General features: G+C 57.5%; 2 protein-coding genes across 2 annotated transcripts; one reads left to right on the forward strand and one right to left on the reverse strand.

Annotated features, from left to right (window-relative positions):
* Positions 1 to 7,555: 7,555 nt before the first annotated feature.
* On the forward strand, positions 7,556 to 13,252 carry RASL10B (RAS like family 10 member B). The gene is made up of 3 exons (XM_021704455.1): positions 7,556 to 7,813; positions 12,320 to 12,444; positions 12,950 to 13,252. The coding sequence occupies exons 1-3, from the start codon at positions 7,598 to 7,600 to the stop codon at positions 13,218 to 13,220; spliced, it is 612 nt and encodes a 203-aa protein (XP_021560130.1). The 5' UTR covers positions 7,556 to 7,597; the 3' UTR covers positions 13,221 to 13,252.
* Positions 13,253 to 16,412: 3,160 nt separating this feature from the next.
* Positions 16,413 to 23,962, reverse strand: GAS2L2 (growth arrest specific 2 like 2). The gene is made up of 6 exons (XM_021704460.1): positions 23,578 to 23,962; positions 21,780 to 22,021; positions 20,785 to 20,892; positions 19,417 to 19,513; positions 18,534 to 18,786; positions 16,413 to 17,961 (listed from the first exon to the last, which is right to left on the reverse strand). Exons 1-6 carry the CDS (start codon positions 23,960 to 23,962, stop codon positions 16,413 to 16,415), a joined length of 2,634 nt encoding a protein of 877 aa, XP_021560135.1.
* Between the last annotated feature and the right edge of the window lie 375 nt (positions 23,963 to 24,337).

Raw genomic sequence — 24,337 nt, forward strand, 5'->3', positions numbered from 1 at the left:
AGCTGTTTTTCTTACTTGGGTGTCCAGACTCCATGAACGAACTGTCTTTGGCAGCCAGCAACTTTTTGCTTGTCACCATGTTTCTGGTTTGCAGTTAGCTCAAGCTGTGACAGGAATGACACGGGAAGTAGTGGGGCCAGGGTGGTCTTTGTTGAGGTTCAAGGTCAAAGAAATGAAGAGGGATGGGCCTTCCTGAGATCCGTCTGGATTCACCAACTAAGAAGAATTTCAGGTTGGGCAAGCTCAGGGCAGAGGCTCTTAACTTTTTTTTTTAAAGATTTTAATTTCCACCCAACGTGGGGCTCGAACCGACAACCCTGAGATCAAGAATGGCATGCTCCACTGACAGTTGGCCAGTCGCGCCCCCCCCCCCGCCCAGGCTCTCACCCTGGGTGCACGTTAATACCACATCTCAGGTTTCAAAAACTGATGATTTCTGCTCAGCCAGGCTGGGGTGGGGCCTGGGGGAAATCTGCATTTTAAAAAAAACTCCCGGCGTTTCCACTGTGCAGCTGGGGTTGAAAATCAACTGCCTAAGAAAGACACACCTGTGTGCCTACTTAAAGGAATGCTGGTGTTCCTGTAACAGGTGAAAAAATGCTAAAGCACTTGGACAGTGGGGGGTATCAGCGGAAATAGGGGAAGGGGATTAAGAGGTGCAAACTTTGTTATAAAATAAGTCACAGGGTGAACAGCATAGTGAATACTGTCAGTGATGTGAAAGTTTTGCGTGGTGACAGATGGTAACTACACATACTGTGGTGAAGATTTCATAATGTGTGTAATTGTCAAATCACTGTGTTGTGCACCTGAAAGGAATATATTGTATGTCAGCTATACTTCAGTTTTTAAAAATAACAACAAAAAAACCCCACAAAGTTGCCAGATAAAATGCAAGTTGCCTGGAATCATACTAAAAAAAAAAAATGGTAAAGCACTTTTCATGCACACGACACCTGCCTACCCCATGAATCCAGCATTATCTCCACTTTTCAGGGGAGGTGTGGCAGACCCACCCACATCTTTTGACTCCCTGTGTGTGTCCTTACCCCCAGACAATACAGCTTTCCCTTTGAGTTCCACCGAAAGTTCTGTAATAGGCCCTCCCCATCCCTCTGCACTCAGACTCCAGGCCAGTGGCCGGCCCTGCTAAGCCCCCAAGTTACCAGGATGTAGAACTAAGAGCAGGCCACACTGGCCCCAGACTTTCACCTTCCATGGCACCGTCCTTCGCAGCCCCCAGAATGGCAACTAGGAAATACTGAGATCTCCGGTACGTTGCTTCTGAAGCCTGAAAACAGTTGAGGACTCCCAGGTTTGAGCCCTCCTACTCCCACCTCATGCATTGATGCTTTTTCTGATTTTGCCTGGACCCAGATTTCTTTTCCCTGCCACCCCCAGCTCCAGGAGGCAAGAGCCTGTTTATTTTAATACCTGGTGTGGCACTTGGGAAAGATCACACCTCCCCCGTTGTTACCCGTTTCTATCTCCTGAGCACTAATCCTAGAATCCCAGCCAGCCCCCAGACATGTTATTAGCAACGAGGATGTTTCTTGAAAAGTTTCCGAGTTGGCTGCAAACTTGCCGCCTCAGTTTCTCATTTAGCTTTTGCCCTGCCATTCTTGATGCTGCCAACAAGGGGAAGGCTGATTTGGGGGTTGATTGGACCCAGATGGACTTAATCTCCCAAAGTACTGCTTTGGAACAGGACTGCCCCAGCACTCTGGGACAGAGAGGACCGCTCAGCGGCTTCTTCCTGCCATATAGGTATTAGAGGAGGATGTTCATATGCAGCCTCTGGCTTTCCCTCCCTGGTTTCATTCACACTCCACTTCCGCTCTTGGGCTCCAGAATCTGGCCAAACAGCCTCTGGAAGCTCAGGGGCATTTTCAGCTGTGATGGGGTGCAAGGGGTGGAGCGCATGGTCTTTGTCTTTGGTCTTTGACTCCCACTTGGGGGTCTGGGCTTTGGACGCTACAAGTGGATCTACCCATCTGCTCCCCCAGAGTCTGAGCTTGCATCTCAGGCATCCCCAGCTGAACCAGAGCCACATGAGGCTCAAGGTCAGACAGACCCAAGGACAGGGCCTCTCAAACCTTTTCACCAAGGTAATTGTAATGAGAGGAGAGGGAGCAGGCCCCTCCAGTGTAAGTTCTTAGCCCAAAGTGACTCTCAAAAAACCAGAAGGACTTAGCTGAATGTTAAATGCAGGCATATTTTGCATTTTATGTTAATACTATGGCTGCTTATTTTTTATAAAATGTTTTAAATGACCTACCACTGAAGGCAAGGATGAGATCCCGTAACTAACCTATGGCTTTGTGTTCTCCTAGCAGAAGCTTCTGAGAAGCCTGGCGCCACGGTATGAGTGTGAGCATTGCACAATTTATATTTCTAGTCCACCTTGGGCTGAAGTAGAACCAGAAGGGAGGGTGATGGCCAGGGGGGTGACAAAGTCTGAGATCCTTGGGCAGAGTAAGCATTAATGATTTTGAGATACAATGGAGGATGGACAGTGCCCTGGACAATTAGTCAAGTTAAGAAAAGCTCTCGGTGACCCTGTTGTGACCACACAAGGGTCCATAAAATCTTGCAGGAGGAATATTTCCGGGAGGAAGCCATATCCTTCTCAGCCCTGTATTTGTTTCTAGCTGTTTCCCTGGTCCTTGTCATACCCCACCCCAATGCCCTATGGAGCCCACCTAGAATAAATGGAAATGCTTTCTCAAGGTGGTGTCCAACCTCCCACGTGAATGGCTATATGTCTTTTAAAAAGGCACCAAAAAATAAAGACCATACGTTGAGACTTCCTACAGGGCAGGCACTGCGGTTAAGAACTCTGTACACCCGTAGCTCCTTTATGCCCTGAGGACGACTGATCACATCTCCACTTTACAAATAAGGCAATAGAGTTAGGAGAGTTCAAGTTCCGTGCCTTCAGTCACAGTCACGTAATAAGCAGGACGGCCAGGATTTAAATCCAGAGCTGTCGGATTCTGAGGCCCAGGCTCATAACCACTACGCTTTCTGTCTGGATGAGAGAGGGAGGAGGAGCAATTGGGAATATGCCCAAAATGCAGAGCCCAAAGGGAGGAGGAAACTGGCTCTGTGAGGAATCCGGAGCCCACGAGTAATAGAAAGTCTAGAAAGCCGTGTTGGGGAATGCTGGGTCCCAGGGGTAGAGCATGGGAGAGCGCTCTGAGCTTCCCCTGCCTTCCCCCTGCCCGCAGGCAACTAAAATGCAACTCTGGCCAGGTCGCCGCCTTGCTTCAGGACCCTTCCCGGCCTTCCTGCCGGGCACAGGGCCAGGTCTGAGCAATCACCACCCTTGAGACCTCTCCTCAACCCCCGTCTTGGCCTCCCAGCCCTCTGGGCTCTCCGCTTCCTGGACTCCCTTTGCAAAGCTCTGCACCCACTCCCACCTTCTCTCACCTGTAGTTCTCCTCTCCCACAACCTTCAAAGTTGACTCCTCTGAGCCTCCGGACTCCCCTAACTAGTTGGTCCCCTCCTTCTGCCCTCCTCCAGAACCTTGGCTTTTCACGCAGCACAGAATTAGTGCTGCTGGGTCTGCTGCTGCCCCTTGGGCTGGGAGGGCTGCCCAAGTAGGGATCCCCATCTTTGTATTCCAAATTTGGCCTTTCAGTAGGACAAGTTACTCGGCCCCTCTCAGCCTCGGCTATCTCATCTGTAAAATCAACCTAGAATTGCGAGGATTGAATTTGAGGACGCGGGCAAAGCCGGGAGCGCGGTGTGCGGCACAGGGTACACACTCGCTAAATGCTAGCTATCCATGGTGAACGCCGCCGTCGCCGCTGGTTTGAGAATAAATATATTGCTGATTGTGCCTGCACCTCTGGCAAATGCTATTATCTCCCGGTCTGGAGAAGAGAGGGGAGCAGTCGGTTTAGGGGAGTGGAGGTCATTCATTGACAGGAGATAAGCTGTGCTCTGCGGCTAGCCTGGCCCGCCCTTCTTGCACTCCCGCTGCCGCGAAGGGCGAGAGGGACCACCCTGCGCTCTGTCCTCCGGCGGGGGTGGGGGGGAAACGCTGTCGCCAGCACGGAGAGCGGGGCACACAGGTGCGCCCGCCCTGCAGCGCACTGGCCTGGAAGAGTCCGAGGGAGATCTAGGGAGGGAAGCTGGGGTGGACGTGGTGGGCGGCGGGGTGGAAGGGGAAGGAATGGAGCGAAGCAAAAGGCTTTAAGGCCTCTCCCGTGCCTTCCTCCCACCCCTCCGGGGCGGGTGGGGGGGTAGCTAAAAATCTGGCAGGCTGAGTCGGGAGGGGCTGCAAATCCAGGCTCGGGGTTCAAGAAGAATTCTTCCAGGGCCGCGCGGGCGAATCTGTCAGGCTCAGGGACCCAGCGGAACGCCAGCCCGAACCCCCCCCCCCCCCCCCCGCCCGGCCTCGCGCTCCCCTCCGCCTCCCTCCTGCCGGCGCGAGCGGGCGGCGCGCTCCGGAGGGAGAGCTGGGCTGGAGGTTTCCTGCCCCTCGGCGCCCGCACCTGCCCTCCGCGCCCACCCCTGAGCCCGCGCCGACTGGGCAGCCGGGGGCGCCCCCCACCCCTCTCCCCCCGGGCCGGGGAGCCGAGGGGCAGCGCCGGAGCCCGGGGGGAGCGCGGCCCCGCCGGCCGGCCGGCCAGGGCCGGGGGCAGCTACGACGGCCCCGGGTAAGCGGCGGGAGGAGGGGAGGCGGGCGGGGCAGGGCCAGGGGGTGGGGGCGGCGGGGCCTGGGGGCCGGGGCGAGGAGGGCGGGGGGGGCCAGCGGGATGGCGGGGAAGCGGCGCGGGGCGGCCACGTGAGAGCGGGAGCTTGGGGGGGTGCCTGCAAGGTGCTGGAGGCGGAGAGCAGGCAGGGCTCCGGCATCCCCCCCAGACTCCCACCAATCAGGTCATGGGGAGACCAGCAGCCTCCGACGCCCCCACCCGCCCACTCCCACACGAACGTGTGGGGACAAACAGCGGGCAGACATGTGACTCGGCCCATGGGACCGCAAAGCCAGGCCCGTCAGTCTGGGGCAGGACTCGTGTGTCCAGGTCGAGCGGAGGGGACAAGAAGCAGGCTTTGGCCCCAGTGTGTGTCCCCGGTCTTTTGCCGGGGCGCTGTCTGCAGACTCACTGCAGAGCGCAGGCCTCGGGGAGGGAGCGCTCAGGGGGCTGGGCCCTGATTCTCGGGACAGCCCCCTTCAGTCCCCACCCAGCTAGGGACGGTGGGTTAATAAGCACTTAGACCCAGGACCCCTGCCTGAGAAGAGGGAGGGGGCACCGATCACCCCTGAGTCAGGGACAGGGCCACACTTGGGCCTGGTGAGTTCCAGGAGGCTGGCCCCAGCCTATTGGCCTCTCTTGCATCTCCTCCCTGGCTCCAGCACTATCCCCGTTTATTTCGCAGCTTTTCTCCAGAAAGGGTTGATTTCTGCGAAGGGAGTGTGGCGTCCAGGAGAATCTGCAGGTAGGACACATCCTAGATACCTCTAAGTGGCCACACCCAGAGAGAGTTAGGGGACTCTTCTTGCATTCCTTGCCCTCTCTTCCTCCCCCAGGGTGCCCCCCTCCCCACCTGCTTGTGCTGGTTATGTAATTAACCCAGCTGAGGCTCTCTGCCAAGCTGACAGTGTCCAGGGAGGCCTGAGGGGCCCAGGGCCTGGAGGGATTTATGGGGAGGAGGGACCGGTCCTTACCCCAGTGGGAAGCCCAGGGAAGTAGGTAAACACCTGTTGGGGAAAGGACACCACATGGGGCAGAAAGGAGATCAGGGTCCTAGTCTTAGTTGATAGCTCAGCTGGCTGTGTGGTCTACACTTCCCTGAGTCTCTGGTTTGGGGTTTCAGTTTTACTTTCAATAAAACAGGGAGAAGAGTCTCTCTCTCTCTCTCTTTCTCTCATATACACACGCACACCACACTACATGTACGTGAGCAACAGTGGTTAGTGACCCTTCCTGGGATTGCTAGGAGTCCCGTTGAGATTTTAGAAAACCTCAGATAGATGAAGGATCCCTGTACCTAACTAACAGTGGCCCCTGTTGATTGCACACCTACTGTTGTGGGCACTGGGCTTTACTTTTCATGACCTTGCTTTCATGGCATCACAACACCCAACAAAGTTTCTTGCCCAAGGACACACTTTAGTTGGCAGAGCTGGGAGTCAGACCGTGGTGGGTCTCACCCCAAATCCTGCCCTATGTTTTACTATGCTGTATGTACACATACCCAGTGGACTGGATTTTCTGAGCCAGGCCAGACTGAGGGCCATTCAGCTGTGAACTGGGCAGATATGGAGAGAACACGCATCCACAGAGGAGGCACGCACACATGCTGAAAAGCATGGCCCTGTGGGAATCCAGCACACCCATCTGCCCTGGGCCCACATAGCAGGCACTGGTGTCACCTCCTGCGAACAGTCCCTGGACAGGCGGTCTCAGGCTTATACCAGCCTCCCTGGTCACCATCCCCATCAGAAGGAGAAGGCAGCTGGTTAGGAGGTTGACTTGGATTATCTCAGAAATAGGGGCTATTAGCCCCACTTTATATATGTGCAGAGCATAGCTCAGATGGGGCCGGTGATGTGCTCTCGGACCACAGCTAGGAAACATCATAGCTGGGGTTTTATACCTAAGCTCTAAAGTCACCAAAACTGACAAGCAAGGAGCGAACGAAACCAGAGCAAGGTGCAAGCCTGTAGCAGCCCTTTCCTGGGCACCTGCTGTGTGCCAGGCCCTCTGAGCTCGCGGGGGATGCCAGAGAATGAGACCTTGGTCTGTAGGCATGCACCAGCTAGAATCGCTGAACTTGGAGGTGGGAGGTACTGCAACATTGTGGGGGGTTGGGTAGTTGCTGTAGCTTGCCATGTGCCCTTGGGCCCACTTCTCGCCCCCTCTTGAGTCTTCGCTAAAGTGGGAACACCTACTATCCCTGAGGGACACCGTCCTGACGATGGGTCACCATGTGCGTGTGCTAACATGAAGTACTCTACGAGTGGCAGGCTCTGGTCCAGGGTTCTCCACGGGGGGCATTTGGAAGTAGGGGATGTTTTTGGTCATCATGGTGACTGGAGCCGGCTGCTGGCTTGTACCTTCTAGCAGCAGGGCTGTAAGACGGCCTGCCCAATAAAGAACTCTCTCCACAAAATGCTGGGAGCACCTCCATTGAGACACACTGGACTCGGCTCCCCCCGCATCCCCAGGCTCTGTGGGGAAGCTTGGGGAGCTTGGGGAGGTCAGACCCGGCCAAGAAGTCAGAGTGATACCCACCGGTGGGCGGGTGGTGCGGGGGCGGGGGGGGGTGGTGGACGGAGAAGGGAGGATGGAGAGGCTCGAGATGCAGCTAGGCGTTCTGGGAAATGGAAGGCATGCCGAGGGGCAGTAGCAGCTGCAGCCGAGTCCCCGAGGCGGGCAAGTACAGGACAGATCCAGGGAAACGCGGGCCTACCAAGCCCACCTCTTGTCCCCACAGTCCAGGTGGAGGCCGCAGAGGGCCCAGGGCAAGCAGGGGCAGCAATGGTGGGTCCTGACGGTGGCTGAGCCCCCAGCCCCTGGAATATGCAGCCCGGGGGAGCCCCAGGCAGCGGCGAGGACGCGGTGGCGGAGCGGGGCGGGAGGCATGGTCTCCACCTACCGGGTGGCCGTGCTGGGGGCGCGAGGCGTGGGCAAGAGTGCCATCGTGCGCCAGTTCCTGTACAACGAGTTCAGCGAGGCCTGTGTGCCCACCACTGCCCGCCGCCTCTACCTGCCTGCTGTCGTCATGAACGGCCACGTGCACGACCTCCAGATCCTCGACTTCCCACCCATCAGCACCTTCCCGGTCAACACGCTGCAGGTACGGGGCCCACTGGATCAGCCAGCCGGGGAGTCGGGGGGCGGGGGCTGGGAGGGGGAGCAGAGAAGCTGGACTCCCACCTTTTCCGGGCTCTGGCCCCGTCCCCCATCCTCTGGCTCCGAGGGCTCCGTGCCGCACCCTGGGCCACCCTGCTCAGAGCCGTCATCTGTGCGCCGTAGGTCACGAGCATGTAATGTGTGGTGGGCTGGGCACCAGGGTAGAACAGTGCGCAAAACAGATGTGCGCTGCGCTCTCCAGGAACCACGCATCTAACTCATAGTCCAGGGAAGACAAGCAGGCTGTGCTTCCATAGGACAGTAAGTGTGTGCTTGGCGGCCTTGTGTCCGCTAAGTGGGACTGGGCAGGGAAGGGGCAGTGGAAAGAAGGGCAGGAACACTAGATGCTTGCCAGGATTCTGGGCTCTCAGACCCACGGCGTCTGTAGAAGGGACAGCAGAAGAAAAAGCTAGGGCCTGGGAAAGGTGGGCTCTCCAGGACGGGAGGCCCCAACCAGTCTTTTATCCAATGGCCTTTCTTTAAGTGATGCTCTGCCCCTTGACCTCTGGACTGGTGCATGGGGCAGCCTTCCTGCAGGGGTTGGGTTCTGGTGCCCCCAGTGCCCTGGCTGATAGTGTTCCTTTCCCCAGCCTGCAGGAACCACCAAGTCCTCCTTCCCTCAATCTCTCTGCCTGTGGCTTGGCAGGGGAGAGGCTGCAAGTGGGGGCTCAACTCTAAGACACATTTGCTCACCTAAGGAAGCCCCTGACCAGAGCACATTCATAGGTTTCTCTGGAAGGACAGGCAGGGGCCACGGCTTGGCTGATTGTGACCACAAAACCAGCCATCTCTGGGGCAGGGGCTTAGGCTCAGTACCATCTTGGCAACTCTGGGCAGGAGAACCGTGGCCCAAGTCCAGGGACACTTGGCAGCCCCGTCCCAGATGTGGGCAATCCACACCAAAGACAAAAGCCCGACCCACACATCTGCCCCTTGGAAACCATGAGGTCGGGGCCGAGTATCAGGGGTCAGGGCCTTGTGCTTCTCCTCCGCAGGGGACATCAACAGCGCTCAAGTGGATCCGCAGACCTCATTCCAGTCTTGCTCACTGAGCCTTGCTTACTTTTTCACATTTTGTTGTAGATTAAATTTTAATTTAATTTCAATTTTGGAATCCGTAAGACACAGTTTAAAAGTCCAAGCTTTGTAAAAAAAAAAAAAAAAGAAAGACCCAGAGAAATCCCAACTGTAAAAAGATACACCCAGAGAAATCCCAGTCCCGCCCTGCCCTCTTCACCCTGATTCTCACCCCCTCTCGATGGCCATCCTCACTGGTTTTTTATTTACACTTCCAGTTTCTTTAGACAAAAAAGAAAATGTGTTCTTATTCCATTCCCTTTCTTACGGGAAAAAGAAAATTGTTCTCCACCTGGGCTTTTTGCCTTACATTATTATAACCTGGAGATCTTCCCCGAATGTTAGTATCTGAATGTGGGTAGCATGGCGGCACTGACCCCCCCCCCCGGAGAGATGGACCATGGAGTCCCCTTTTGTTAGACAAGTGGGTTGCTTCCCGTCTCCCACACCGATAGCCTTGTCCATTGTCTCTCTGCACACAGGGAGGCGTATCTGTGGAATCGAGCCCCAGAAATGGCAGGGCTAGGTCAAAGGATGAATGCAGCTGGATTTAGAAGGGGAGGTTTCCCTCCCCTTCTAGGAAGTTGCATATTTTGTGTTGTTGCGAGAGCACCGTATGTGATGAGTGCATGTTTCCCTAAAGCCTTGCCATCAGAGCGTATTGTCCAACTTTGGGGGTTCTGACAGTCCTATAGATGAGATGTGATATTCTCGGTGGAGTTTTGGTTTGTATCTCTGATGATGACTGAAGCTGAGCATCTTCTCATAGGCTTAAGGGCTTTTGCGTTTCTTTTTCTCACAACTATTAATGACTTTGTCCATCTTTTCTTTTGAGTTGTTGCCCTTTTTCTTCCTGATTGATCCTGAGTTTTAGACTCTCCTGGATATCCTGGAGCACAGGAAAGGGACTATGAGCAGAGGAATACTGAGAAAGGAGCCTGCATGGCCAAAGATCAAATATAAAAGCTAAGACTCTCACGGCCACTGTCCGAAGAGAAATACACGCTTTCTCAAGGCCAGCTGAGAGGCAGCCCAGGAGAGTGGTCTAAGCCTCAGCTCTTCCCCCTACAGCCCCTTTCCTGTCAGAGGAGGAAGCTGGGGTTAGAGAAACGAGCAACAAATGCAGGGTCAGCACCTAGGTGGCCGAGCCTCCCTCAGCTCCTGGGTCCTTAGAACTGGACTCAGTATCCACTGCTCCTTCTCTGCCTTGACACAGCCCCAAGATGGTGGCTTACAGTCTGGAACCCTGCACAGAGCCAGCTGCAAGGAAAGCTGAGCTTACCTGCTCCCCCCTTCAATCAGGGGTGAAGGCACAACCCAGACAATCAGGAGCCTTCCTCCTCCCCATCTTAGGAGCCCCCAGAGAGCAGGAAGGAAGGCAGCCTGGAGGCCCCCTGGAGGAGGCAGCCTGTGGGGGGCAGGTGGGGCGGTCACCCGGCAGCTGTCCCGTCTCCCCAGCAGAGAGCTGGAAGAAGCTGGGAGCCTCTGTGCCTGTTTCCCCATCGCTCCCACTTCCTGCTGATCTCCATTCCTTGTGGGGGTGGGGGGAGGAACCCCGTGCACCTGGGGGGGGGGCACCCAGGCTCCCAGAGGGCACCTCGTCCAGCAGAGTACAGTCTTCCCTGCTTCCCTGACCCGAAAAGCCAGCCCCTGGTTCCCGACGGCTTCAGATTTGTCCCCGGCATCTTCCCCCTGCAGCAAAGTTACAACTGAGCACAAAGAAAAGATGCCACATCATCTCCCAGGGGAAATCCACTGCAGCCTTTCAGTCCGGAGCTTTTCTGGAGCCAGACTGAACTCTCCACCACACCGGAGTCTTTCCTCTTGTGCTCCTGCTCTGAGGTAGAGAGCCCAGGCACAGCCCTCCAAGCCTGGCGCCTGCCTCAAGGCAGCTCAGAAGCCGGCGGGCACAGGCCGGCACACCCTCCTGCTTGCCCGGGCCCCCAAGGGAGAAGACCCTGGTTCCCTGTGTCCTTGGAGGCCTCGCCCTCCCCCAGCTTCAGAGACCCCCTTCTTTCCACACACTGGCTGCCTTTAACTGCTCTTGCATGTGCCATCTGCTGGAAAGTTAATCAGCTAATTCATCTCTTAGGGAACCTTCTCTCTAGTACACTCAGCCTTGCCGGGGGCTTGTTCCTCTGGAGCGGCTGCCCCTCCTCGAGAATTCGCCATAAGCATTCAGGAAGCTCTATCTCCCCGGCGCTGCCCTTGGGCCCTGGTCTAAGTCAGCCCCCACTGTGCAGCCAGTCTCAGTCTTTTTCTCCTCGGGACTTTCTCCTTCTCAACCCTGAGGGCAGCGTGGAACAAACAGAAGGGGCAATTCCAGGGAGCAATCTAAGGGCAGTGCTATAGGCCGGAGTTGCATGGATCCCGGCATGGAACAGGTGGGGTTCAGGGCCACAGAGAGCTCACCAGCCTAGGTAGTACAATTAAAGAGCCTGCTAAGAGCCAACACAAAAAACAAGGAAGGCCTGGCTCTGGCCCTTGCAGGAACTCACAACAGAACGAGGGAACTGGGATAAGGTAGAATCAGAGTGTTCTTAGCACACAGGAAATGAAGGGAGTAGTCCCCTGCTTGCAGGAAGGCTCCCTGGAGGAGGAGGTGGCTGGGGGCAAGGGGTGCCCTCAGGGTTGTTCTGACCTTGGCACTGGCTGGGGGTGTAGCAGGAGTGGCCAAACCAAAACTCCACCGAGAATGTCACATCTCATCTATAGGACTGTCAGAACCCCCAAAGTTGGACAATACGCTCTGATGGCAAGGCTTTAGGGAAACATGCACTCATCACATACGGTGCTCTCGCAACAACACAAAATATGCAACTTCCTAGAAGGGGAGGGAAACCTCCCCTTCTAAATCCAGCTGCATTCATCCTTTGACCTAGCCCTGCCATTTCTGGGGCTCGATTCCACAGATACGCCTCCCTGTGTGCAGAGAGACAATGGACAAGGCTAAACTGGAAGACGGAGGATTTCAACAGATCCAACAACTAGTTCAGAGGGCTTGGCTCTTAGAGGCAGGCACTTAATACCTGTACTTGAACAAAGGACCAAGCATATGGATGAATGCATGAATGGGTTGGGCGATAAAATGAGACAAGGCAGATCTCAGCTCCAGATGTGCACAGGACAGTGAGTGCCACGGCTCTGGAGGTCAGGCAGCGTGACCTGCCCTATCCTGGCTTGGAGGTGGGGAAGCCGCTGCACCGAGCTCCTCTATTCTGCTCTGGACCAGACCTCCTGGGGATGGGTGGGTGTGGGAGGCTTGGGGTGCAGTGGTAGGTGGGAATGCCGTCAGTCTATGGCTGGAGGTGGCTGGGGGCGAGGGGTGCCCTCAGGGTTGCTCTGACCTTGGCACTGGCTGGGGGTGTTGCAGGAGTGGGCAGACGCCTGTTGCAGAGGACTCCGGAGCGTCCACGCCTACATCCTGGTCTACGACATCTGCTGCTTTGACAGCTTTGAGTACGTCAAGACCATCCGCCAGCAGATCCTAGAGACGAGGTGAGGGGCCAGGATATAGTCCATTACCACCTCAGTGGGTGCCCCAGTGCTAACCACTGCCCTGGAAACGGTGCAAGGGCGGGGAGGGTGGGACATTGATGAAGTACCCTCTGGTTCCGGCACACACATTCAAACATACACATTTTACTGTCCCCATTTCTAATAACACACTTTGGGATTCTTACCACGGGGTGGCTGGCTAGTCTAATGCAGTGGTTAAGAGCAGAGGCTCTGGGAACAAAACTGCCAGGGCCACTCACCTGCATCACTTTAAGCCGGTTAACAGATAAGCCTCAGGTTCCTCATCTGTAAGATGGGGATAACAGTTGTACCCACCTTTTAAATCAGTTTTGATTAGAGCATGTAAGGCACCCCGAGCGCTGAGCGCTGCGCCTGGAACAGAGGTATGGTAGTAGCAGTACTGACCAGGCAGGCACCGCCCGCCCTTGAAGTCCAGGGGTTGAGACCGGCCTGCGGAGTTCTGAGAGTCCCCGCCACCCCACAGGGTGATCGGCACCTCAGAGACGCCCATCATCATCGTGGGCAACAAGCGGGACCTGCAGCGCGGGCGCGTGATCCCGCGCTGGAACGTGTCACACCTGGTGCGCAAGACCTGGAAGTGCGGCTACGTGGAGTGCTCGGCCAAGTACAACTGGCACATCCTGCTGCTCTTCAGCGAGCTGCTCAAGAGCGTCGGCTGCGCCCGCTGCAAGCACGTGCACGCCGCCCTGCGCTTCCAGGGCGCGCTGCGCCGCAACCGCTGCGCCATCATGTGACGCCGCGCCGCCCCGGGAACTGCGGGGCTCCGGCGGGGGGCGCCGGGGGTGGGTGGGGGGTGGGGGGGAAGGACCCTGACGCGCCCGGCCTGGCCCGCCCCCGCGGCCGCGCGCCTCGCGGGGAGGGGCGGAGGACGAGAGGGAGCCTCCTGCAACTGCCCGGCCCAGCCCCTCTCCGCGTCCGTCTTCCTGGGCCCGCCGCCTTTAGTGCTGTAGCTAGCGCCGTGCCCGGGCCGGGCCCCAAGGGGCGCCTTGGCCTTTTGGGATCGCGAGGGTGAGCGCGGGGCGTGGGGGTGGGGAGGTGCTGCCTTGGCCGGGGCCCCCACCCGTCTACTCCAGAGAGTGTGTCTGTCATTGCCCTGCGTCTTCTTTCCCCGTGTCTGTCATCCCAAGCGTCTGTTGGTCCTTAGCTGTCTTATCCACCCTCCCGTCCACCCTCCTGCCCCCAGCTCCGTTCACAGGGCTCTCATTTCGTTCATCCCCTTGTCGCAGATCCTGGCAGCTTCTCTGTGAGGCCAGCCTTTGGACCGTCAGCACCACCGGCACAGGGCAGAGAGATGCGGGTGGCCCAAGGACCGTAATCGGGGTCCTAGGGTTGAGGTCCCAGGTCAGTCAGGAGGAGAAAGGCTGAGCTCTCCCCGTTCCAGGGAGATCTCCCCGCCCAGCAGCCCCCAGAGACACAACAACTTACCTTCCAGCCTTAACTCGATGGTCCATCCCTGCCGGGTGCCCCTCATCCCCTTCCTGACCCCAAAGCCAGATCACCCCCTGGGTTAAAACTTTTTTTTTTTCTCGACGGGAGCGTGGAGAGGGAATCCCCCAAAGGATAAATTTATTTCCACGATGCCAGGTTCCAGCCCTCTATTCCCTCCTGCGCTGGGTGGTCTGCAAGATTGGGGGATGTTGGGTTTGGGGGGCTGGTGGTGGGCAAGATGGTGTCCCGGGGTTGGGGGAGAGTGGTTAGGTTGCGCTAGTAAAGACTCTTATTTCCCCATCCCACTCCAATCTGAGTGCCCTAGACCCTGCCTGCCTTGAATCTCAGATTTCTCTGATAAATCTGGGGAGGGGCAGAGCCACTTAAAGAATTATGGGGACCCTTGTGCTTGAGGGAGATATGCCCGCACCCCCACCCCTGTATAGAGGCCCTCAGGATCTGATGCCCCCCTTGTCCCAACACCAGTTTGGCCCTATGCCCTGACTCACTCCACCCCATTTTCTCCGGCTGCCTGGCCGGTTTCTACCTCTCGTCACCGGAGCTGATCACTGTCAGTTTTGTACCGATTTAGAAATAACAAAATCCATGAAGGTACTAGGAGCGGCCTGAGGGATTACTGGGGTACTTGGAGAGTGGGAGCAATGGTGCATGTCCCCTGCCCCTGGCTGACTTTTCCTTGAGGCTGAGTCCTGAGCCCTGGTGTGTTGGGAGGATAGGAAGGTCCGTTGTTAGAAGAGGGGCAGATAGATCAACCCAGCCTCCGTGTAGCCCAGCTGCAGTGTGTAGACCAGAAAATCAGGTAGCCCAGAGTGGTGATGGAGCAGAGTCTGGGGGGGGAGGGGTCATGGGTAGGGAATTTATCCAGATCCAATGTGAGAGGGAATCTGATCCTCCCTTCCACTTCCCCAGCTGATTCTCCCTCCACCTGTGGGGTGTAGCACAGCCCTGCAGTGACTGCCCTGTCCTTGGCGGTCCAGTATGCCTGGGTTCTAGTCCCTGCTGTGCTGCATGACTTTGGGCAAGTGACCTGCCCTCTCTGAGCCTCCCTCTGAAACAGAGGAGGTGGCTCCCCTTCCCCACACCTTGGAGTGTCTGGGAGGGTAAGGAAGAGGGCCTGCCCCCTTTTATCCCCTGCATCCCTGCCCCCTGGTTCACCAGGGGGATGGGGTGAGGGATGGCAGCATCTCACCTGCCCCCATCACTGTCACCCCCAGCTGAGGCACCTGAGGTGGGCATGGGGAACCCAGGCCTCTGGCTGCCCCTTATGGGAGCCATTAGAATGTATCGCCTGGCCGGCCCCCCTCACTCCCTCCACTGCACTCCAGGTATTTGATTTTGATTCCCTCCACCCCCATTCTGAGTCTCTGTCCTCCCCGCCCCCCCCCCCCCGGGTTTCCCACCACAGGGTCTGGAAGTGTGTGTGATGCCCATTGCGCTGTGATCGGAAGTCGGATTAAAAATCAGGGAGTGTTTTCCCTTGTTTCTGTACAAGGTGTTGGCTCAGTTCCTGCCCTGTGAGGGAAAGGGCTCCCCTACAGGGCCTGCCTGCTGAGCTCTGCTGTGGAAGGACCGTCAGGGCGATGAGGTTGCTCTGAGTCCCAGAGCCTGGGTCAACCAGGAGAACTAAGAAGAGTTTGGGACTCCCCTCTCCACCTAGCCTCTGAGCCCTCCCATGCTGAGCAAAAACACTGGAGGGGGAAGTGAAAGGTCTCCCCCGGCCACTCCTGGGAAAACTTTCATAACTGGACTCAATCCCAGCTCCTGCTGCTGTCTCTTTGTTCCCACTTGTGGCTGAGCTGCTGTGGCCCATTCGCGGCTGTAGATGTGATAAGAACACTCTCCACCATCCCTCTTGACTCCCAGTGATCTCAGTTCCCAAAATCCAGAGCAAAGCTTTGAAGTCCTTGAAGGCCTGTGTGTGTCCCTGTCCTTGGTGCTGACACACCAGCGGCTTCCAGGAGAGAGCGGCTGTCTGGCAAGGTTGGCGGAGCCTCAAGAGAAGAAACCTCTCACCCCCGCTCCCTCTCCCTCATCCCCTTCCACTCCAGTAGGTAACGCCTGAAGCTATTCCTTCCTGCACCTGGGAAAACGCTTGAAACTGTGCCTTCCTGCACCACCACAATCCTCGAGTGAGGGACTCAAGAAGTCTGGGGCTCTGAAACACACCTACAAGTGTTTAATAACTTACAAGAGTTGTGGAAATGGTGGCCATAGCCAGAGGCCAGGAGTTTGGGGAGCTGTTCTGGGGGGAAGCAAGAAGACATAGGGTGGCCCCTGTGCCCCGCGAGTGGGAGTGAGGGGTTGCCCCTTTGCCCAACAAGCAGATTGAACCTATATTTGTCTTCTGACCCCACCCACACCCTCTCCCCTGCCAAGGCCCCTCTGTTCCTGCAGCTGAGAGTCCAGTGGATACATGGCATCCTTTTCACCTCCCTTCTCCCCTGGACTCACAAGCTCAAGGCTGGGAAGGCTCCTCCTCAGACCCAGGACTCGTCCTCTGGTGGGAGTGGGGCTTGATCAAGCTGCTGGAGACCTATGCCCTCCAAAGGCTGGGGGCTGCTCTTCAGTGGGGCAGCTGGTTCTTCCCTCTTCTTTCCTTCCTCCTCCTTCCCTGCTGAGGCTCCATCCACCAGGGTTGCCCCCACTCCCTTTCTGCCCAGTGCTCTCACCAGCCTGCCCCTTGAGGGTGCCCTGGCTGAACCCAGGTGGAGGTAGGCCAGTGGCCTGGGGATTCGTGAAGGCTGCTTCCCAGGCCTGTGGTCTCTCCGGGGCCGGATTCTGGGCCTCAGCTTCAGCTTGTAGATGGATGGGACTCTCTGGGGCTTTCGGAGTGTTCTCTTGGCCTTGCCTGGACATGCCTGGGTTTTGTCAGAATTGGGGTCTGAGGGTGAAGGTGTGGGGGCTTCTAGGCTGGCAGACACAGTGGGGGCTGAGCAGTTCTGCCTTCCTTGAGCTGGTCCCTTCTTCATCCCGGTACCCTTGGCACTCAGGCTTGCCTTTACCTTTGGCCCACTCTCTCTGACTCCCGGTTTCCCTTTTGGGCTTCCTGGTCCAGTGGTAACAGATAGCTTAAGGGAGCCTGTAGAGGCTGCCTTCCAGGCTCCCAGGTCCACTTTAAGGAGAGGTGGGGGGCCCTGAGCCAGTTCTTGGATGACTTTGTCATAAGGACCCCCAGGCTCAGGCCACCGCCCACCTAGGCTGGGGACGTAGACTCCACTTCGAGGGATGACTCCAGACCCTGTGCCCTGGGGGCAGGCACCCCCCACCTCTAGCAGCTTCATGTTGGCCAAAAGCTCCTCCTCAAGACTATGGTAGATAGCTTGATCCTTGGTTGCACCCAGGGACAGGGGAGGATATCGCTCCTCCCACTCCTGTGGGCCCAGGCCCCAGGGTCTCCCAGCTTTTGCTGTCACCTGGATGTCCAACTTCTGGTCCCCTTGTCTCGCATCCGCAGAGAAGTCCCCATGTCTGCACCCAGGCAGGTCCCCAGGGACAGCCCTTGGGAGGGGGCCACTCCCCAATTCTGTCATGGGACCTCCGCCTGCAATACCTGGAAAGCTGCTTCCTGGAGTGGGGGGGCAGGCAGGGGGCAGCCAGACAGGGATCTTGGCGGGCCCTTTAACAGGGGACAGAGAGCGGACAGCTGCTGGCTCCCTGAGCTGGGAAGAACAACCCTCAGCCTCACCCCTGGGTGGTGGCCTGAGGCCCATGGGCTTCGCTGGGCTGGAGGAACGAGGCGGCGGAGATAGTCCTCTTGCTGGTGTCCTTTTGGCAGTGGCTTCGGGGGCTCGGAATCTCTGGGAGGTGGGGGCCCTGGCGTGAGCTCCCTGGCTGTCTGTCTCCTCATGAATCCAAGATGTGGGAGTCCTTCCTCTGGGATGTTCAGAGGAGTATCTCTCCTCCCTCTTCCCTGAGGAGGTGCACCGTGGGTCTCGGCCCCTATGGGGGGATGAGGAGTGGGGGCTGAGTGGGCTGTCCCCCACTGGCAGCTGCCTCCAAGATGGGGTGGGTGACTTCTCCTGGTGCCTGAAAGGGAGAATCATGAGGCTGGCAGGATCATCTCGTCCAGTCCCCTGGCTCTGGGAAGGGATGACTTTCCCCAGCCAGAACACCAAGGGTGCCAGACTTCATGTTGGATGAAACAGATGCTCTCTGTCCCTCTGGGCCCGCCCGAGTCTTCCTTATGACAGATACTGTTCAAGTTTATTCTCCCTCATTCCCCTGTGTAGTAGCTAGAAGCCTGGTTTGGACCCCGGGTTACTTCAGGTCCCGCAACTTCAGCTCACCAGTCTTGGGGGAGGGGGCGTTTGAGTATCTGTCCTACTGTGAAATGGCAGAAGATCCTTGGGAAATCTCTATGGGCCTTTATGGGCCTCAGCCTCTTCATCTGTGAAATGGGAGGGCATACGAAAAAGCTAGATGATCCCAGTGGTACTGAGTGCCTTTTTGGTTCTGAACACCTGGGGTAGGGGCACCGTTCGGAGACCTGCTTCCCGTATTTTTGGGGGGGCACCGTTTGGAGACCTGCTTCCCGTATATTTCTGAGAATGTGGGCTCCAAAGAAGAAAGAGACCCTGCTCTGGCCCTCTCCCTTGTACCTCAGGAATGATGCTGTCTCTCTGGGGACTCCCGCCTCTGTTCCCCATTTACTGTGGGTTCTAGGAGTGGAGGAGGTGGGGGGCCTCAGCTTCCGGCCTGAAGAGGTATATGTCTTCCAGTCCACGGGGGGCAGCGGGCTCTGGGAACGGCTGATAGTCATCGTTGGTTGGGGCTGCGAGGGCCCATCCTGCACCCTCACCTCATGCTGCACCGGTGGGGCAGGGGGCTTCTGGAAACTGCCCGCCTTGTGTGCTACCAACACAGCCCCCCCAAGAGAGAGGAGAGGAGGAAAGGGTTAAATTCCTGCTGATGGGGCCCACTGTTCTCCCCTAGCTGTCCCATGCCCCAAACCCACATTAGAGACAGTACGACCTACAGTGGCGGTGCCAGGACTTCCTTATAGGGGCGCAGGGGACAAAATCTGGTCAGAGGGCCCAGCTCAGGGACTTGTTTAAAGCTGCGTTTGTATTGCAAGTTCACATTTTTTACTTGGATGGCATGCTTATTTGGGGTGGCTTGAGGTACTAATAGAGATTATGGGGGGACTAAAGACCTCTCCAAGTCATACTCGGTGCCCCCACTGTGGACATCAGAGCCAGACCTCAGCCCTGCCAAGAGGCACCCTGACCAAATGCGATTCTATGTGTTTGGCGCCATCTTCTGGCTATGATTGGTATTGCACCGTGGTTGCCTCGCTTTCTTCCTACAACTGAGGGTATCATACCAGTACCTTTTTTTTTTTTTTTTTTTTTTAACACCAGTACCTTCTATGGTATCTTCCTTTCTCCATATTTCTTGCCCCTGGAGATCAGACCTACCTCCTACCTCTGCTTCTGGCCTCCTGACCCAAAGCCACAGGGAAGAGACTCTCAGGGGACTCACAGAGAGACGTGCACCGGCAGGGGTCATGTTTGTCCAGATAATGGCTGAGGGTGTCCCAGCCGCCCCCCACGCGCACCATCACGTGGTTCCGGAGGATCTGTAGGGGACAAGGATGAGGTTGGGGGCGGGATAGAGGACGTCCCCTCTTCCTGGAGCAGCCTGCACTTTTCCAGCATGCACTCCTATCCATGTACACATGAGCACGCAGGTATTCCTTGCACAGGTGTATTGTGGGGGGGTGTATTGTGCAGCCTGTCTCTCCTCCACAACTAGCATCAGATAACACATGTTGTCAAGGGTGGCGGCCAAGCTGACAGAGAGTTGCCCCACAACTAGACAAGGGATCTCACAAGCACTGTGCAGCCTGGCCCTGGAGCACTCTCTTCTCTCCCTTCACTGGAAAGGGATTTCCACCTGCACATGCCTGTAGCAGAAACGTGGCCCAGGGGCACCTGGATGGCTCAGTCGGTTAAGCATCTGACTCTGAATTTTGGCTCAAGTCATGATCTCAGGGTTGTAAGATTGAGCCCCACATGGGGCTCTGCGCTGAGTGCGGAGCTTGCTTGGGATAGTCTCCCTCTGCCCCTCTCCCCCCACCCCGCCCTTGTTCTCTCTCTCTCTCAAAAACAAAACAAAACAAAAACAAAAAAAGTGGCCCTGCTTTGCTCTGTAGCGGGTATGTCAAGGAATCTTGGGAGTGCCATCCACTCCACTCTGGGACTCTGGGGCAGGTCACAGTCTCTCTCAGGCTTCCCATTTCCTCAGCTGAAATTCCTTGTCCCTACCTACGAGCTGGCTCTGTCCCCGGGTATGGCCTGCGATCAAGGAGAGGGCTTGGCCACACCTCTAGGTACAATCTGTTTCCCGTGAGGCGTGGCCGGGTATGAGGGGCAGGCAGTGAGAGGCACATCTCAGACCCCTACTGCGGATCACTCTGCAGGATGTACCAAGCCAGACATGGGAAGCCTGGACTATGGGGCCCATGTGGGCTGGGCTGTGCACTGAACACAAACTTGGAGTTCTCAGGCCCCTTGCTCTGACCAAGCATGTGGATGGAGTGGAGGCAAAGGACATTCAGGAGTACCCTTCATACTCTATTTCTGCCTGGACACCCCTCTGCACTAGGCTAAGGTGGAGCGGATGGAGGCAGGGTTCTGGCTGCCCTAATAGGAGGAGGGGATAGGATTGCCAGCTTTGCCAACTATCTTCTGGGAATTCCGCAAGGGAGAGAAAGAAAGCCCCAAGTCCTGATAGGTTGGGGTGAATGGTGATTTCCTGTCCTTGCCCTCAGTCCTGGGCAAGGTCCCACAAAAGGCAGCGCTATTCTGCTGATCCTGGGGACACCCCAACTCTGGTCCCCAGACTTACCCGGATGAAGATGAGGGTGTTGGAATCCCCCACGCGGTACTTCCCCTCAGACACTTTAACCATGGAGAACTGAACTGGGCACGTGCAGCGGCTCACGAGGCTCTGAACCTGTGGGCAGTGACAAGGGGCTCAGCCCTCCCTCTGCACAAGTGCCCAAGCTCCTTATCCCCCACCCTGGGTCAAGCCCGATGAGGGGGAGCCTGCCTGTCCCCCAGAGCCAGCCTCCAGGCTTCTGCTGAAGTCAGGGCTGGAGGCTGAGAAGCAAGTGCAGAAATGACCCAGTGACATCGAGACCTCGAGTGGTCACTTATAGTTCCGTGGCCTTGTGGGTCAGCTGACGGAGGCAGTGGAGTGTAATGATGTAGAAGGTGGACCCTGGAATCTGACGGGCTTCGGCTGGAGTCCTGCCTCCACCACACCATAGGCCTTGGGCAGGTTAAGAAACCTCCCTGAGCTCTATTCCTGGGCGGTAGAAACGGGTTAATCCCAGGACTCTCCTATGAAGCGCCCCCTCCGTGCCAGACACTGTTCCGAGTACTTCATATGCGCTGACTCATTGAATATTCAGCAGCTATGGAAGGTAGGTACTATTACACCTCGACGCTACAGATGAGGGAACTGAGGCACAGAGAGGTTAAATAATGTGCCCCAAGTCACACAGCCGCGGAGCAGTGGAACTAAGCCTCGAACCGAGGTGTCAGAGACGGTGCCAGAGGCAGTGTTCTCAAAAGTCGCGCGGCGGGGCTCAGTGAGAGAGGTCTAGAGCGCGGGATTGTAATACAAACGTAATGAGCGGCTTAGCTGGGCCGATACGTGATGAGGCTTGAGGCTCCGAGGGGAGCACGACTTAAGCAACGCCGCACCGATAATTCAGTCGGGGGAGGGGGTGCTGGGGCTCCAGAAGGAGGAGGCTCCGAGCGGCGCGCGCGGACGGGGGAGGGGGCGGGGCGGACGGGGCGGGGCGGGGCCTGGAGGGCGTGTCCGGAGCCCCTCACCAGCTGGTCCAGGTGGCGGAAGTGGCAGGGCGGCCGCGCGGGGGGCTCGGGCGGCGGCGGGTCCGGTGGGGGCAGGGCCAGCTCCTGCCGCAGCTCCTCGTCGATCTCCTCCTCCAGCCGCACGAGGGTGGGCGCCGCCACGCCGAAGCGCCAGGCTCGGCGGCCCAGCTCCAGCAAGCACAGCACCACGTTCTTCACGTTCTTGCGTAGCACCAGGTCCTCCGTCTCGAACATCACCACCTCTGGCAAGCGGAGGTGGGGGAAGACGGCAGGCAGCCTGAGCCCCCTGCGGACCTCCGCTCTGCGGAGTAGGTGGGAGAGCCCTGGGGCCTTCCCTGGCCCGGGGTCGGGGCCCGGGGGGGCGGGGGGTGGGAGGGAGGGGGCTGGCTCGGATCGCTGGATCTTGGGGTCTGGCCGGCCCCTAGGAGGGGTCTGAGCAGAATCGTTCAGGCTCTCAGGGCCTGGTAGGTGGCCAGTCCAACAAGACAGGTTGGGGTGGGAAGAGGTGACACAGCCAAGCTGAGAAGCCCAGAGCCCGGCTGTGGGTTGCGCTCCACCTTGCCCTTCTCCCCACTCCGTTTGGATATAGGGGTCTAGGAGTAAGAAGCAGTTTGTTCTGCTTCCCACCCACACAGCTCAGCTCCGATACCAGCGGACGTCTGGAACTCAACCCTCAGCCCACATATAACCAGGCAAGGTTGAGTACAGGCTCTGGAGCTTGACTGCCCGAGTTGGAGTCCCGATTCTCCCACCCAGCAGCCGTGTGTCCTTGGGCTAGTCCCTGAGCCTCAGTCTCCTCCTCTGTAAAGTGGGATGTAGACTGTTTCACGGGGCTTGCTGTGTCTGCGGACAAGATCTGGCTACATGGGAAGTGCTCGATGAGACACTAGCTTTTCTCAGCCTTCCAGTCCTGCTCCGCACTGCCTTGCCAGCCTCCAGCAGCTGGGCCTGACTCCTCCCTCCACCTCAGCCCCCACCCCCTCTGACCTGGAGGATGGCACAACATCCAGCTTCATCCCACTAGGCCTAGGAGATGAGGGACCCTGGTGGGGGGCAGGCGCAAGGCCATCTCCTCCTTCAGCTGCACCAGGGTGGGCGCCAGGCTCCATGGCCTGGGAGAGGAGGGATCCTGGCCTGTCACTCCCCTGGGCCTCACAAGCGTCAGCACAGCTGGCCCCTCCCTAATGTCCACTTGCCTGCCTCCCTGTCCTTCCCCCTACCCCAGCCCTATGCCCTCACCCACCCTGGCTTCTCCCAGCCGTCCAAACACAGCACCTTCTCTGTGCCTTTGCTCCTGCTGTTCCCTGCTTAGAATTCCCTTTCCCCCAAACTTCTACTTGTTCTCCCAGACTCAGTTCAAATCCTCCTCCTCTGAGAGGCCTTTCTTGGCCCCCACTATCCACCCATTTCCTCCCCTGGCTCCTCAACACATACACTTCTATTTGAGGCTTTGAGCACACTGGGCTATAATTTGTGTATCTATTCATCTGTCTCTCTTCCTAGACCATGAACTTTTTGGACACTGGGACTCAGTCCTCTTGGTCCTTTGTGCCCAGCACAAAGGAGAGAGGGACTAAATGTGTGTTTGTTGAATGAATGAATCATTCAGTCAACACATTTATTTACTGAAGATTTACTACGTGATGGGGGAAACTGAGGCACAAACAGGGATGAGCTGGCCCAAAGCGAAATGAGGAAAGAGGACCCTGGCTCCTGACTTCCAGTGCAGCCCAAGCCTTAGAGAGGAGGTGGATTCTGGCAGGATAAGGGCCTGGGGAGGCTGGTGCAGGGTGGTTACCTTGGACGCCCATCTCCTTTCGACACCACTGGATGAAGTTGGAGACGTTGTCCCGGGCCTGGAAGGTACCCGGCTGGGCGGCCTCGTTGCAGGAAACCCCAGCCCGAGGCAGGGGAATCCTTTGGGCTCGGGCAGGTGCCTCAGCCAGGAAGGCCAGGGCGGCCTCAGTGATGGTGTTGGCATGCTGGCACAGCACCAAGCCTGTCTCCAGGACCTGCAGGAAGTTGGCCACGTTGATGTCCAGCCCGTAGAGATCCCGAAGCCACTCGGCCAGGTCCTCCATCATGGCTTCCAGGTACTGCTCGCTGGACTTAAAGGGCCGAATGCTATGCACCGGTGGCCCCAGGCTCCCAGGCCTCCTCCCACGTCCCCCAGGCCGGGGCATGGTTGGATCCTCAGCAGGGAGGAGGTCCTCCTGCTGCCCGCTGGGCCTTGGCTTGTTCTCCCTGACTCAGGGCGGCCCCTTCTACCCTCCGCGAGCCCAGGACTTCCGGCTCTGCTACTTGCCTCTGGCTTCAGCCCGGCCCCCGCCCCCCCACATTCCTCAGTGCCTGCCAGAACTTTCCCTACTTGCCGGCCCTGCAGTGACCTCACTCTTGGGCTGCCCAGTTGGCCCAGAGGTCGCCAGCTCCCAGGACAGATGGAGGTGAGGACACTGCTCTCCCCCCCTCCCCCCAGGACTAGACTGGTCCCGCTGGCTGCCTCCCACCCCCCAGCGGTCGGCAGTGGACAGCGGAGCCCAGCATCAGCCTCTCCGCTC

The sequence above is a fragment of the Neomonachus schauinslandi genome, chromosome 15 (genome assembly GCF_002201575.2).
Source record: "Neomonachus schauinslandi chromosome 15, ASM220157v2, whole genome shotgun sequence".
Classification (NCBI taxonomy): Eukaryota; Metazoa; Chordata; class Mammalia; order Carnivora; family Phocidae; genus Neomonachus; species Neomonachus schauinslandi.